Genomic DNA, 15,629 nt, shown 5'->3' with positions numbered 1-15,629 from the left:
ACGTGAGAAACTAAAACCCACAACCAGTGACACAGAAAAATCAGAACAGAGCCATGGCCAAGTGCTCGGGCTCGGGGAGGCTGCCCACCCCCACCCGCCAGCCCTGCGCCTGCAACAGAAGTCCTGTAGGCTAGTAAAAAATGTGCATTCAGGAATGCCAGTGCTCTGCCACCCTGGTGAAAGGACAGTTTCTGCCTCTCACCCAGCGTCCCATCTTCTTTGACAGCAAGTCAAATGCCCAGTTCTACATGGTGAGTGCTTACGAGGGTGATACAGCAGAAAACACAGTAAGAGATGCATGCAGGCACGTACTTCCGGTGAGCTTAAGAAAATGCCAGGTATGCTGCCTGGCTCCCTGCCTGCTCACAGGGGAGAAGGGAGTTTGTTTTCTCTGTGCCCACCCACAAGCAGGGTTGGGGGCAAGGGTGAATACAGATGCCAATGGGCAGACCTCAAACCCTACTACAGACAATGAGCTACTCTTTCCCAGTAAACAATGGGCCCCAAAGGAAAGCCAGGAGCAGGTTGGGTAGGGCAGGGGAGAAGGGAAGAACTTTACTAGAAAGGAGTGCATTACCTTAAACACCATAACATATGTGAGAACAATGACACTTGTTAAGAAAAAAAATTTAATGTTCAGTCTTAGCAGCCCATGAGGCATTAGTGGTTCATTAACAGAATTCTGGCCTTCCATGTGGGAGACCCAGGTTCAATTTCCACGTTCAGTGCGTCTCCTGGACAGCCTCCACCTCTCTGCCAGTGGTACTTTGCACATTGCTATGATGCTGAATAGATTTCATCAGAGCTTCCAGACTAAGACAAACCAGGAAGAAAGACCTGGCAACCTCCTTCCAAAAGTCAGCCAGTGAAAACACTGTGGATCACAACGGTTAGATCCACAGCCAGTCATGGGAATGGCCGGACAGGACAGTGTTTCATTCCATTCTGCATGGGGTCGCTAGGAGTCAGGGGCTGATTCAATGGTAGCTAACAATAACTTAGCAACACGAATACTTCTGAATGCCCAACCAATGCAGATAAAAGCCAGGGAGCATTTAAGGCCTCAGCTATTAGAACTATCTTTTATTGTGCTCTTTTAAAGAACTATCTATGTAGGATCAAAATGACAACAGCAACTCCAAAGATTAGACAGGAAACTTAGGGGGCAGTGAGCTTATGTTAACGGGAGAAACAATTCATGAAAGGGGGGTGACAATAGATGCATGTCTTAGTCACCTAGTGCAGCTATAACAGAAATTCCATAAGTGGATGGCTTTTACAAAGAGAAATTCATTCTCTCACAGTCTAGGAGGCTAGTAGTCTAAATTCAGGGTGCTAGCTCCAGGGGAAGGCTTTCTCTCTCTGTCGGCTCTGGGGGAAAATCCTTACCATCAAGCTTCCCCAGTCGAGGAGATTTTCAGTGCAGGGACTCCGGGTCCAAAGGACAAGCGCTGCTCCCAGTGCTGCTTTCTTGATGGTATGAGGTCCCCCTTCTCTCTGCTCCCTTCTTTCTTTTATATTTCAAAAGAGATTGTCTTAAAACACAACCTAACCTTGTAGATTGAGTCCTCCCTCATTAACATAACTGCTGCTTAATCCCATCTCATTAATATCATAGAGATAGGATTTACAACACACAGGAAAATCACATCAGATGACAAAATGATAGACAATCCCACAATACTGGGAATCATGGCCAAATAGATATTTTCAGGGGACACAATTCAATCCATGACAGTGCATAACTTGAAGAGTGTGATCAATGTTACTGAATTGTACTTATAGAAATTGTTGAATTAGTGTATGTTTTGCTGTACATATTTTCAACAACAACAATAAATTATTTAAAAAAAAAAAAAAAAGCCGCTCTTGCAAGGCTTCTGAGACCACTTGTAGAAAGAAGAAAGGGCCAGTCAACCAGGGTAGAATCAATGCTTTCTTAGGCTGATCCCTGGGCTTAGAGAGGAGAGGAATAGTACTTAGGTTAACTGGTGCCATCCTATATACTTTTCTCTCAAAGACTTTCCTATGAGAGAATTTGCAAATATTGAAAACACACAGTGTATAACCTCAAAGCACATGCCTGATTGATAAGCACTGAGGCATAGATGCTAACAATTTAAAAAGGAAGCAATATGAACATTTATGCTATGGTTATTTAGTACATGACGAGATAGTACGGACAAGAGTAATTTAGAAAAAAATTATTAAAATGCATGAAGGATGTGTGAAGCTTTGTACTGACCACCATTTAATCCCAGAAGCCCAGTAAATTGGTAAAACATTGGTGCTGGAACATAGCACCTTGGGCCCAAAGAAGGGCCCCTCCAGCAAACTCCTGGCCCTTAAGAGAGGCTCTCTTGGGGTGCCGTCCCATTATGTCTCCCTCTTTCCTGGTTCCTGAAAATATAAAATTCCACCAGTATTGATTTGACTAATGTATTTGGGCAGAGTATATGCATGTAAAAGCTAGACAATGAAAAAAGATAGAACTTGTTTATGTGTTCAAATTGAGGGGTCACTGAAGAACATTAAATACACCATGGCCTGCCAAAAGAATGAATGACTCAGGCTTAGAGGAAGTACAACCAAAACGCTCCTTAGAAGTAAGGATAGTGAGACTTTGGCCCACTTACTTTGGACACATCATCAGGAAAGATCGACTGTTATAAAAGGACATCTTTGGTAGAAAGGCAGTGAAAATGAGGGAAACCCTCAATGAGATGGATTGAGACAATAGCTACAGTAGACTCAAACATGCCAGTGATCAGAAAGATGATGCAGGACTAAGCAACGTTTTAACCATGAGTCAGAGCCAACTCAACAGCACCTAACAACAACCACAACAACATAGGGGAAAATGGAAAATATACCTGTATTTCAGAATTCTAATAAATTTTCTCTCTCAGAATTGTTTCCTCGGAATTCAGAATAACATTAGTATTCTAGGCCACATTCTACCACTCTTAACTCTCATGAAAGAGGTACTCTACCCAGCTACATTTCTTTTTATCTACATTTGTAAAGTGGTAAACTCCTTGAAGCTATTTCAAATGCAGTCTTTGTACATAAAACAATAATTAAACAAAAACTACACTTGCTATAATTGCTTTAAAAATCTACACACGCACACACAGACATTGGTCATTTAACCCTTATTTACCCTCTTGGCACTCAAGTAATTGGTATAATAACTTTGAAGGCAAATCAAATCTTATTAATGCATTCCAAGTGCTTTAAACCAAAAAAACCTTGTCACTGGATATTTTGTAAAGTACTATTATCAGGAAGAAAACACACACAGAAACATTTTGACATTTAGTTTCTGAAATTTAGCTTTTAATTTATTTATTTATAGTCTCATGAACTCTGTTGGTGTTGATTCTCCTAGAAAATCAGACTGTCTGGGGAAACTGTAAAGAAGTTTAATATGTTTTATTCAGTGATTTGTGGATATAGTAGTAGCTACAACTCAAAGAAGAAACTATCAAGGATGTACTACACGCAAGAACTATTTTCAATGTTGAGAAGATGCAAGCTCAGGCTGGCCTGCAAGCTGCTTCCAGGATTGCTTGAGAGACCATTCATGTGCCCACTGGAAATGAAACTGCTATGCAGGGAGGTGTGTCCTGACTTATATACTCGATGATCTAGTCTGAATTTGAAAGCACCAGGGTGACTTTATGACCAGTACTAAATTTTGCATAAGTACCATCTGGCTTAAAAACACACTGAACCTCTATTTTGCTCATAAATTTAGTTGACACAGTGAAGAAGAGAAAGATAAATAAGATGGGCTTCATCATGTGTTAAATAAAAACAAAAGAGCAAGCAAAGAAAAAAAAGATAGAAAGGGCTACGAGTTCAGAGAAAGAGACCAAATGTGACCAAGAATGGCCAAGGGCAGTTCTACAGAAAAGGTAAGAACCAGAGCAAGGCCTTGGAGGCGGGGAGGATTCAGACATGTGGGAAGAAAGGGACAGCACCTCAGGCAGGATGATCCCAGGAAGCAATGGTGTAGAGAGGCCATGCACAGAATGTGATCAAGGTCAGCAGACAAATCAGTTAAAAATAAATATTCTGCTTTATCCAAATATTTACTGAGCCCGTCCTATGTACGAGACCCATTCACACTATCATTACCTCATTTAATCATTAACATCAGCAGACTCGATGGGTAGAAATTATAAGACGCTGTAAAAACTAAATCTATAGCAAAGAGAATTTGATCTATAGGGAAGTTGTTCCGGAGTCTGCAGAGTCATCACTCCTTTTCCCTGAAGCAGCAAAATTCCTGGACTTGGGAGACAATGGTATCTCCTGGGCTCTGTTCTCACGGTGGGGGGTGGGAGGAGGGAGCAAAACAGCAACCAAAGACAAAAAAGCGCCCAACAAAACACCTTACTTCCTCAGAATAAGCAACAGCTGCTCTTTCTTGTTGGTGCACAAGGTATCAGGGTGTCAACAGCTACTCTAAAGAGGCCCTAGGTTGATACTAACCTACCTTCAATTTACCTCCAACTAAATCCCACCTTAATTGGCTTGAATCTTTTAATTAAGTGATTTAAAACAGTGGGCCAATGAGCCCCAACAGTAAAAAGACAAAGTAAGCATACCTGTGTGTTTGCCTATTTGCTTTGCTATTAAATATTCAACAATATATGTGTAGGCTTTAAGTGATCATTTTCCCTCTGTATGGATATGAGTACAATGATTATTAAGCCGTTCCCATAAGGGAAATGCTGTTCTCACTAGCAAGTCAGCCTCCAGACTCTTTCAAAAGAGCATTAAGTTGCGTGCTTCGTGGATTTAGATGGGAGAGATAGTGTTTCTATTTAATCATCTGCTCACTACAAAGGAAGCCACACTCACTTCAGCAGCAAGAGTGTGCATTAAATTACTTCTGAAGTTCCCAGAAGATTAAGGCTTGTAGGTTTGGGACTGCATTACAATTAAGTAATGACGAAAGTGAAATCATGTCTTTTGATCAAATAATGCAGTAATCCTACCGTACACGGTATATTGGTGTATCATTATTCATTCTCTGGTAATGTTGACTTTTGAGGCGATTTTTTATTTCTCATTCCTCAGGACAGGAAATAGGTACGAGAAAAGAAGGGTGTGCATCAAGGAAGACAATGGAAGTAAAAATGTCCTGAAAAACTCTGCTAAAAATTAGTATTTGCCACACCATAAAGAATATCCCAGGTGGTCTTACTGAAAGGGTTTAGTCATTTGCTAAGGCTCAACAGATATAAAACATTTTCTGCAGCAAAACTACAACCCTCATGAACCCCAAATTCATGGGAGCTACTACCTTCCGTGAAGGCCCTGGATGGTACAAATGGTTAATGCCTCAGCTGCTAATCGAAAGGTTGGAAGCTTGAGGCCACCCAGAGGTACCTCAGAAGAAAGGCCTGGTGATCTATTTCCAAAAAATCAGCCAGGGAACAGTTCTACTCTGACACACACGTGAAGTAGCCAGGAGTCACAGTCAACTCGATGGCAACTGGTTTTACTACCTTGATCAGGACTAGGTCACAGTTTATGGATCCTCTTCAGCACTTAAGACCAGAGTTCACCCAGCGATTAGCAGTACAGGGAGACTCTCCAGGGAAGTATTTGAGAACAAGTTTTTCAAGCACTTTAGAAGTATTTATATAAACCTAGCACACCATTAATCATTCTTATCTGTTCATTAAAGTTCCCTTAGGACCCCTACTTGCCAGTTCTTTCTCAGCCAGGTTCTTTTTATCTGCATACCTGAAATGTAGTCCATTGCTTTTAAAACATATTTTACAATGAAAATACTTCATTAATTCACATGGGTGTGCTCCACCAATTAGTCTGCATTTTCAGAATTTTATTAAATATACAGAAAGATCATTCTCTTGGGGGTCTTTGTGGGAGACAACCCATGTAACTAAAGCTTGCTTCTGGAATACATTTTCAGCATTTGAGAGACTTTAGAACCATTACATCCTGGTATAAACCTCCTGTCTGTATTAACACATATTGCTTCTTTCTGCCTCTCACCAAAAGGGGGTACAATTTTAATTCACACTAAAGTCTAATTGATTTAAACTAAAGGTGTAAGGGAAATCAGATAACTGTAATGTTGAAAAACAATCAGTATGAAATCTCAAATCAGCCGCTATTTGACTATACCTCTGTCTGTGACTCCTCCACACCCACATTCAGGTCTCTGCTGGTTTCTGGGTCCATCCATCCCAGCACAGCTGGCAGGGAGGCCCCAAGCAGTGCAAGATGCAACCAAAGGCCTCCTGGTTTCATTTTGTTGAGTCTGTTGAGAAAATGACAAATGCTCAAAAATAAGCATTCCGAAAACATATAGCAAGTCATGAATGGGGTGGTTAGTTAATACTAGTACTCCGTAATCAGGTAAACCTGAGTTGAAACCCTGGCACCAACCCTTCCAGTCTGCTTTGGAGAAGTTACACTATTTCCGAGCCTTGGTTTACTCATCTCTAAAATGGGGGCAATGATACGTACCTTGTAGGGTTGCTGTGAGGACTGGTGGAGTAAGGGTTAGGAACATAGTAAGAACTCTAGAAATGCTACTGTTACATGGAAACTCACTTGACATGCCACCTACCACTACATCTAGAAAAAATTCAGGGCGAGACAGCTGGCTCACCACTTTAGGTTATCACAGACTCATGCCTCAGTGTCCTGAGGAAGCATTTGTGGCCAGGCACACAGCTGTTGTTGTTAGTTGTCATCAGGTCGATTCCGATTCATGGCGATCGCATGCATACAGAGTAGAACTGCTCCATAGGGTTTTCAAGGCTGTGACTTTTCAGAAGCAGATCACCAGGCCCTTCTCCCAAGGTACCTCTGGGTGATTTCGAACCACTAACTTTTGGCTAGCAGTTGAGCATTTAAATAGTTTGTGCCACCCAGGGACTGCAGGCATACGATTAGTGCTCAATACATGGTAATGGGAAATTATGTTAAATCTGTAGCACCCCATTTGTAGCTAATGCCTCCATTTACAAGCTAGTCAGCTTCAAAATGGTATGAGGGCCAATCTTTGAGTTTCATGACTCTTGCAGCAGAATCCAAGCATCCAATGCATCATGGAATTTCGAAAACCTGTAAGGTGTTTTCCGGTCTTTCCCAGTTCTATTGGTGTTATGCTAGGTCTCCACGCTACACATAACAGAATAAGTAAAACATCTCAACAGCAGTCTCCTGAGGCTTACTTGCCATTATGATCTAAAGTCCTACATAAGAAATGGGCAATTCAAGGTAACCAAAGAACTACATGGATGAAAAAATTAAGGATTAGCTACCACAAATATCCAAGTACCTGTCATGTGCTAGGCACTGTGCCCAATTCGCTGTACATTTTTTGGGGTGGGGGCCTTTCCACCGTGAATATATCCTGACCTTAATTTCAGCAGCCGTGTCTACAAAACACCTGCCAGATAAAACTCATCACATAGTACTTACAACTCTCACTCCAGGTAACTTTAAGGTGTATTGATTTTTTGGGGCACCACACAATTTAGTGCTTAATTATACACGGTCCACATTGCATCCTGATCCTGGCTGGGGAGATGAAAAAGCACAAAGCTCCTTGTAGCCTAGCACCCTATATTGGTCTGGCATACAGCTGATACAGAGCAGGTGTTCAAGTCAGAAATGATGTGATGCTTAGGGTACCCTATAGCCTATCTGACGAGTCCATTGCTACTTGCCCCAGTAGTCAACAGCTTTGGGGCATCCCTACTCTAGACGAGAGCGGGTGCACGTAATCACCTGGTGCTGAGACAAGGACCAGCAAACAAATACACTCCTGCCGCATTCCAGGTTTCCTCTGGCTGCTTTCCATACCCAAACTGCCTCTCCAGATTTGCTTTATGTCTCCAGCTTGAGACAGAAATTCCCACAGGGAATTTCCACAGACTAAAAATTGTGGACGTATAATACTGGCCTATGAAAAGGCAAGGTTATAAGGGATGACTATCTTTCAACAGAAGGTGTCTCCTTATTTTAAAAAGAGCCCATAGGCTCCCGCTCCTACATCTGTTTATTGGGCCATTCATCTTTGACATCTGCTGGTAAAGCTAGAGCTACTGGGGAAAAAGTCCAGGTCGCCAGTAAATACAGTCTGAAGGTCACAGTCTGGCCGCCATCAGCACCTGCTCTGCGCTCTGAAGAAGGCAGAGTTCGGCGGAGTGGTGCAGCTTCGGCAGCTCGCTGGGAGAGGATTGTAGCAGTAATAGCAGCCGTCCTCTCTGGACTCCTAATCCAGTGCTCCAGCCAGGGTCGTACAAGTTTATTATAGGAATAAAGAGCGAAAAAATCACATTCAGGATTAAAATAGGCTAAAATAGTCTTTTCCTAATTGTAACTGGTTTTTCTAAAAACAAATAGGGCAACTCTCTACTCTCCGTAAATTATCCTCTGAAGGTGCCGCAGAAAGCAGCTGCAGATTTTTGGAGTGTTTAAAAACTAATATTAGTAACTCAGGCTAGAACTAGAAAGGCTTCCTACTCTACTTTCAGTCCTTCTCGACTTATCTACTATCATCAAACATTGCTTATGGGGAACTACACATATTAAACGCCTTTTTTTTTTTCTCCCTTTTCATGCTGTCCATCCCAAATAAACTAAGCACAGCAAGATGATCTAAGCTATTCTAGTTAAAAGTACAGATGTCACTTCCTGGAGCTATGAAGCATACAAACCACACCATCTCTTATTTAATTTTGAACTTGCCTGGTTATCCAAGACCAATTATTTTTTATGTTTTATTAGTAATGGATAGTGTCAAAATGAAGCCCATTCATTTCAGTGGTTATTTTGCCAAGCGCCAATCACTTCAAGAGGAGGCACCCAGACCTGTGGCATTAAACCAGCTGTGTTCTGAGTTGTGTTTCAAGGAGTCCGAGTCCCAGCCCTGCTCCATGTGGAGAAGCCTGCCTTTATTTGGTTTGTGTCGTGGTTTCCTGACAGATTTTATTTGAAGAGAGGAGTCTTCTCTTATAGTTTGGAAACACATGAACCAGGCCAACTAATAATAAAATACTCCTAGGCAGCTTCTTTGTAAAGTTTAGCTCAGCTTGGCCACCGCTAGATCTGACTTGATTTGTACCACAGATGTATCTTATATGTCATTTTATACTTACGGTGGTTGACAATCCATTCCTTCTACAGCAGCAACAGCCTAAAAATTTACAACCTGAGTTTTATGAGGGTTCAGCTCATAAAATAAGAATTAATATTGGGCCTAAATCAATTTTGATGATCTGTCTAATAACCCAATAGATCGTATCTATCTGGTTAGCACTTACGTAGCAATTACTACGCGTCAGGCACTGTTCTAAGTGCTTCACAGGCATTAACTCAAAACCTCATTTCTACTCCATGAGGAGGGCAGTGGTTATCCCCATAGCCAGGTGACAAAGGAGACAGGGTTAGGTGACTTGCCAAGGCCACATAGTGCTCTCAACCCCTACCCTATTCTTCCTCTCAATACTTAGCAGTACTTTTTATCAAAATAAAGTTATTTTTATTATGATGGGGAAAATCCACAGTGGCCAAGAGAGCAAGATAGGAAGCCCTGAGGCCCAAGTCTCTCCTTTTCTCTGCCTAAAGCTCCACTCCTCTGGTTTTCATGCCTCCTATCAAGACCAAAGAGGCGAACATCTTCTGAGCTAATATTTGAGAATTTGTGTTTTCGTTGCCTAGAAAATCAGGCATACTTGAGCTCTGTTTACACTTTTGCCCTGAGCCCCTTAGGCCCATTTCGAGAAGCTATTCTAATATATTCCATCCAGAGAAAAGCACAGAAAGAGCTCAGCCCGGAAACTCGTGTATAAGTACTTCTCCTCTTCAGAAGGGAAAGAGGAGGAAGGAAGCAGCGTGCAGAGCTTGTGCCTGCAGGGAGCTCAGTCCAGGGTGGCAGCGTGGGGGGTGGGAGGGGGAACAAATTAAAACTGGCAACTATGAAACAGAACAGAGACAGTGGTGGTTCAGTGGTAGAATTCTCGCCTTCTATGTGGGAGACCTGGGTTTGATTCCCGGCCAACGCACTTCATACACAGTCTGTACCTGACTGTCAGTGGAGGCTTGCATGTTGCTATGATGCTGAACAGGTTATAGCAGACCTTCCAGACTAAAAAGGACTAGGAAGAAAGGTCTGGCAATTTACTTCCGAAAATCAGCCAGTGAAAACCCTGTGGATTATAATAGTCTGATCTGCAGCTGCTCCAGGGAATGGCTGGCAGTATTTCCTTCTGTTGTGCCTGGGGTCACCATGAGTCGGGGGCTGATTCAATGGCAGCTAACAACAACCAAAGCCAAAGATGCAGAGCAAAGGGAAACGGCCAAGCTGCATGCCTTCCCACATGCCATCTCAGGATGGGGGACTGCACAGGGCATGCTCAGTCCTCATTGCTGCTCTTCTTGGTAGCCGGGAAAAAAATGTGATTGAAAAAAAGAAACCATAGAAGGTGTGTGAAATTTCAGGCAGCTCGTAGGAGCATCGGTGTGGTAAAGACAGTCACTTCTGGGGAGGTGGATTTATTAAATTAATTACTCCTCAAATTCAAATAGCCCTACTTGTCTTCAGATAGAGGAAAATAAAATAACCCTCCCCCCCATTATAGAAATGTGAAGGTGCCATCAATAAGGTCACAAGCCTTCTTTTCCAACCTAGAGCTCCTTGTGAGATCAATTTAGATTTATATGCTTCACTTAATCCATGCTATAATACTAAGGTTGGTTATAAATGTACCTGAGACTGTTCTCCTATGAAGAGCGGTGGTTACCTTTTCTTTGAAACAACTCATAAAGTACAATCATTTGATATTTAAGGCGTTTCGTTTCTAAGAGAGCTACTTCACTGCTTCCTCCGTGGCTTCCCATCTGAGCCTCGACACTTCTCACGGTCAGGAGAACCAGGTATAACAGCCTAGCTGCTGCAAAGACAGGATACCAGAGGCCCCGGGGGTTGAGGAATGTACCCAAGGTTAGCAGCCAAGTCAGTAGTTGGGCCTGGGCTGAAATCCAGGCTCCCTGGCCCCTAGACAATTGTTTTGTTTCATATATTACCACAAACTGAAGTCTAAAATATAAGTTTACATTCTCTGTTTAAACACAACAAGTGTGCTTTTTTTTCAGTGCTGGACAGCCCACACCAGATTGCATAGGCCCTACTTATGAAAACCACGGGATTTTTTAGTGTGGTGATACAAACGGATATCCATGCTACTATTTATTTGTATTTAAAATTACAGAGGTATTACAAACTAGTATGATGTAATATCCTAAATACTGACTTGCTTTTTGAATAAAGTTGAAAAAGAGTGACATTTGGGGGAAGTAGGCATTAATATGGAAATTTGAAAATCTGACCCACCCAGAAAACACAGGCCAGCTTGTAAGCTGTCTTTATCGAACCGGGTCAGAGGCCAGAAGGAAACACTGGCAACAGGTTTAATACAAACTTATCTTTTCTTCTCCAAAAACCAGCCCTGTCTGAGAAGAGTGGGAATGTTGACCTTCTGTGCTTTGGGGACTGTTTACTGGTTCTCTCTCTCAACCTCTCTCCCAGAACATGGCAACATTACCAGCCATTACAGACTAGCCACACAGAAATGGCTTCTCTTTGTAACCCAACAGAACCAGAAATTGCAAAGATGATTTGGCAGAACCAAGCAACATTACCCAGCCTTGAGGCACCTGCATTCCCAGCCTTCTAACTGAAGAAGCTGTGCTCTAACACATTACTTTAGGAGCTTTGCATTTTACACATGGGATGTTGGCAATCAACTAACAGAAATCAATTGGGCACCACCAAAACCCTGCAGTCCTCTTCCACATGGCTACCCAAAGTTAAGAAAAAACAAAAAGTCCTATCAACTCCAACGAGAAACTAGGAAGCTATACTGTACTTTTTTCTGAGAGACCTAGGACCCTAGTTTTGATTTGTGTTTTAGGAAAAAAGAAAGGGGTTCAAACTTCCTAAAATACCAACCCAGGGAAATTGGGCATGGAAATATATCAGGCTAACCTTGTAGCAAGCCACAGTCAAGGTAAATTGCATTTCCTATTAATTATCTATTCTATATCTTTAGTTAATTCTTTCAACAGTTGATGAAAGAGATGCCTAAATTAGTCTATGTGTAAATCTTATTTACTCTGGTTTAACACACGCATCCAAGTATGACTTCCAATAACCCTCACCCTTCCAGCATTCATGTTATACCTCTTATGTACCACAGTTTCTCAACTGTAGTTCTATTTTACTTCAAGCCCCAGGCCTTGTGTTACGCATTACCCATTGGCCTTTGAGTTGATTGCGACTCACGGTGACTTTATTGGACAGAGTAGAACTGTCCCACAGAGTTTCCAAGGGGCAGCTGGTGGATTTGAACTCCTGACCTTTTGGCTAGCAGCCTGAGCTCTTAACCACTGTGCCACCAGAGCGCCTGTGTTATGCATTAGCAGATAGCAAATGTAAGCAAAGACGTGCTCTTGAAACAACTATTTAATTTCATTAAGAAGCTCATGATTGACCATACATTAAGCAACACAAGGGTGAATTTGTTAAAAAAAAAAAAGAGAAGGTAGGAATTAAGGTAGATTTTATAAATCCTGACTCTTCAATGCCAGTGCTGGAATATAGTGTTAAGTCAAACAAAAGGTCACAACGTAAAGGACACTTTAAATTAAAAAAAAAAAAAATCTTGCAGACCGTAGTAGAAGAAAAGGCTCCTTCAGAACTGATTGGTCAAGGTAGAAAAATCCAGCCTCCTCCTCCCTCACCCACTTCCTGGGCACAACCAAAAAGATAAAAGTTCTCTTAATGCCCAGAAGGACAAATCGGTCCCTCTCTCTGGAAGAAAAAGATCCTTCCTGGAATTAACAACAATTGAGGGTGACCATGAGATGCTAAGAGAAAGAAAGAGAATCCACTGGAACAACTTTAATGAGCAATTTTAATACATTACATCAAAGTAGACTATTTTCTTGCATGGCCTTTGGCTCAGTCTGAAGTCTTGGGGAAGAAGGTGAAGAAAGCTAACATTCAGCTGAGTTTGTGTAAAGAGAAATGGTCTAGTGCTGCCACAGCGTCTGCCTGTGGCAAAACTAAGATGGGAAGCAGACGTGGGCCCTGTAGGACACCAGCTCAAGGCTTCGATTTGGGCCACAGCCCGAGGGTTGCTGGGGCTCTGGAGTCACAGAAACTGCATCACTTGCGCCCCCGACCATTTACCTCTCAGGTGACCCCTAGACCTGACCACTGCCCTGACTCAGAGTCAGGAGGGGCAAGCGCAGAAACCGGTCCACTCCAGGATTAAGAGGCCACTGTTATAAATCATCTGTGGCTGCCCCTAAACCTGGTGGTAGGAAAAAACTTAGGATTTCTCAGAGAAGTCCTTATTTCTTCAGGATCCCTCTCCTCCGCCCCCACAGATTGTGATCTAGGCCCATTGCCGGTGCACTTCTAGCAGTTACCTTGCTACCTCCTATTGAAATTCTGTTTATGTTTGGTCCACAGAACGGAGACGAATGTTAGCTAGTACAATTCCTGGTGCACGCGCTTGCAAATTTACGAAGGGAACTGGCGCCGTTTTTCCCTCGCTGGAAACGTCGGCGGAAGCGACACCTAGAGGGGGAGCGGAGGAGAGGCTGCAAAAACGCTATTCATCAGTGTTGGGGACAGTTACCTGGAGCGAGGTCGAGTGGACAGCGCATGGGGACCACCTCTGGGCGAATGACATAGTAGTAGCAGGCCCAACTCCGCCCGGTCCCCAGGAACTTGGTGCAGACGAACGGCAGCACCGGATGCTCGCCATCTGCATGGCGAGAAACCTTCCCGCTTCCAGCGGGTTTGTGCTCCTGCAGGAGTTGCGGGCGCTGAAGTCCTCAGGTGGCAGGTCTCTGGCGAACCCGCGCGGGGCGCCGCTTTGTCAGAGGCAGGAAGCTACTAAGGCTTACGACACTCTTGCCCCCAAACACGAGGCGACACGCGCCCTAACCGGAGAGCTGTAACCCCCGAAACTTGGAACAGATTTCTTTCTTTGCTGAAGCAAAGAGGGGCGGAGGTCACCCACAGTACAAGGTCTCTTAGGACCAAGCTCCCAGTCTGAACGATCCCAGAACAAACTGCTCCCCTGAGACTCCCCGGCGCGTCACACCAGCCTCTCGCTGCGAACAGCGACCTGCCCCAGAGCCGTGAGCTACATGGAGGTGGTTGTCGCCAGGGCTCCCTTCTCCCCGGCCGCCCGCGAGGAGCCCCAGCACTCAGCCCCAGACGTGGCGGACCTCCGCGTAGTGAGGGCTAGGCGAGGCGTAGGGGGCCCTTGGGCTGCAGCCAGGAGACGCAAGTTTCCCTGCAAAGCCAGAGGCAAGGAGGGTGAGAACGCCCGCCCGCGCCCCTTCCGGAGCCAAGGGCAGCGGTCCGAGCCGAGGGGCCGCAGCTCGCGGGGCTCCGCCAAGGCCGCTAGATGTCCGGAGCCCAGGTGCAGCGCCTGCAGGCTCCCGGGGCCGGGCGCGGGATGCGGGCTCGGCCCGAGCGGTTCTGAGTCGCGTCCCACACGGCAGCCAGGTTACTCTGGTCCCCACCGCAGACCCCGGCCACGAATCCGGGAGCCCGGACCTTTATGCCGAGTCCTAGCCCCGGCTGGGAGAGCCCTGCCCAGCCCCGATCCTGTGCCCGCGGCTAGGGGGGCAAACTTGGCTCTCCCGGCGAGGGCAGTGAGGACAAGCAGCCGCCAGGAGCGCCCGAGCCGGGCCCTGCAATGAGACGTGGGGCCGCTGGCTTCGGGACCCCAGCGGGGTACAACGGCACCGGGTGGTGGCGGCAGCAGCTTGGCACCCTCCCCGCGCCCTCTCCTGAGCCGTGCCCGCGTACCTGAGGCAACCGGGGCGGAAGGGAAGACCAGGTGAACCGACACAGGCGAGCGGGCGAGAGGGAGCGCCCCGTGGCGGCGGCGACGCGGCCCCGCGTCCTTCGGTCGGTCCCTCTGGCTGTCGAGTCCCGGGCGCACTGGAGGCTGTCGCGGCTCCAGCTCTCAGAGCCGCCGCTGTCACTGCTCTACCACCGCCGCCGCGGATGCCCTATTTCTGCCGCCGGGACCAGAGCCCGTGACGTCACCCCCCGGGCCCCGCCTGCCCAATCGCCGCCACCTGTGCGCGCCTCCCGCCCGTCAGCCCGCTCGCGGGTCAGCCCGCCGCTGGGCGGGCGGCAGGTGCACGGAGCAGCCGGGCGCGCACGCCGGGCACGAGGACTCCTGGGCGCGCTGGGCCGGTCTCGGCCCCGCGGGGGAAGGGAAGCGCTCCGGCTGTGGCCCGACTGGAGCTCGGGAGGCGACCCGACCCGCCCCCCCCCCCCCCCGCCCCAACACACACACGCGCGCACACGCACACACGCCTTTCTTCTCTTCCCAGCTCCTTCCTGGCCCGGGTTCCCTGAGGCTGCGCTCTCAAGGCTCAACTGGTCTCTACTAGCGGCCATTGCTTTTGGAGCCCAGGTGGGCCAGGACACCGAAAGAGCTGGCCCTGGAGGCAAAATCAGGTGACACCCCACCGCCACCCAGAGAGATCCACGATGCTCAAAAGAGCAAAGTTTTTCTTTCTTTCTTTTGACT

At 45.7% G+C, this 15,629-nt stretch overlaps 1 protein-coding gene across 1 annotated transcript in view; it reads right to left on the bottom strand.

Moving 5' to 3' along the window:
* Positions 1–15,032, bottom strand: part of FSTL4 (follistatin like 4) — a 495,961-nt gene extending 480,929 nt beyond the window's left edge. The window contains exons 1-2 of the mRNA XM_049872391.1: positions 14,894–15,032; positions 6,169–6,304 (exon numbers count right to left, since the gene is read on the bottom strand). Coding sequence (XP_049728348.1) covers positions 6,169–6,294 — 126 coding nt within the window. The 5' untranslated portion in view covers positions 6,295–6,304; positions 14,894–15,032. The remainder of the gene's footprint in view (positions 1–6,168; positions 6,305–14,893) is intronic.
* Between the last annotated feature and the right edge of the window lie 597 nt (positions 15,033–15,629).

The sequence above is a fragment of the Elephas maximus genome, chromosome 2 (assembly GCF_024166365.1).
Source record: "Elephas maximus indicus isolate mEleMax1 chromosome 2, mEleMax1 primary haplotype, whole genome shotgun sequence".
Classification (NCBI taxonomy): Eukaryota; Metazoa; Chordata; class Mammalia; order Proboscidea; family Elephantidae; genus Elephas; species Elephas maximus.
This window is presented reverse-complemented; position numbering and strand designations above follow the sequence as displayed.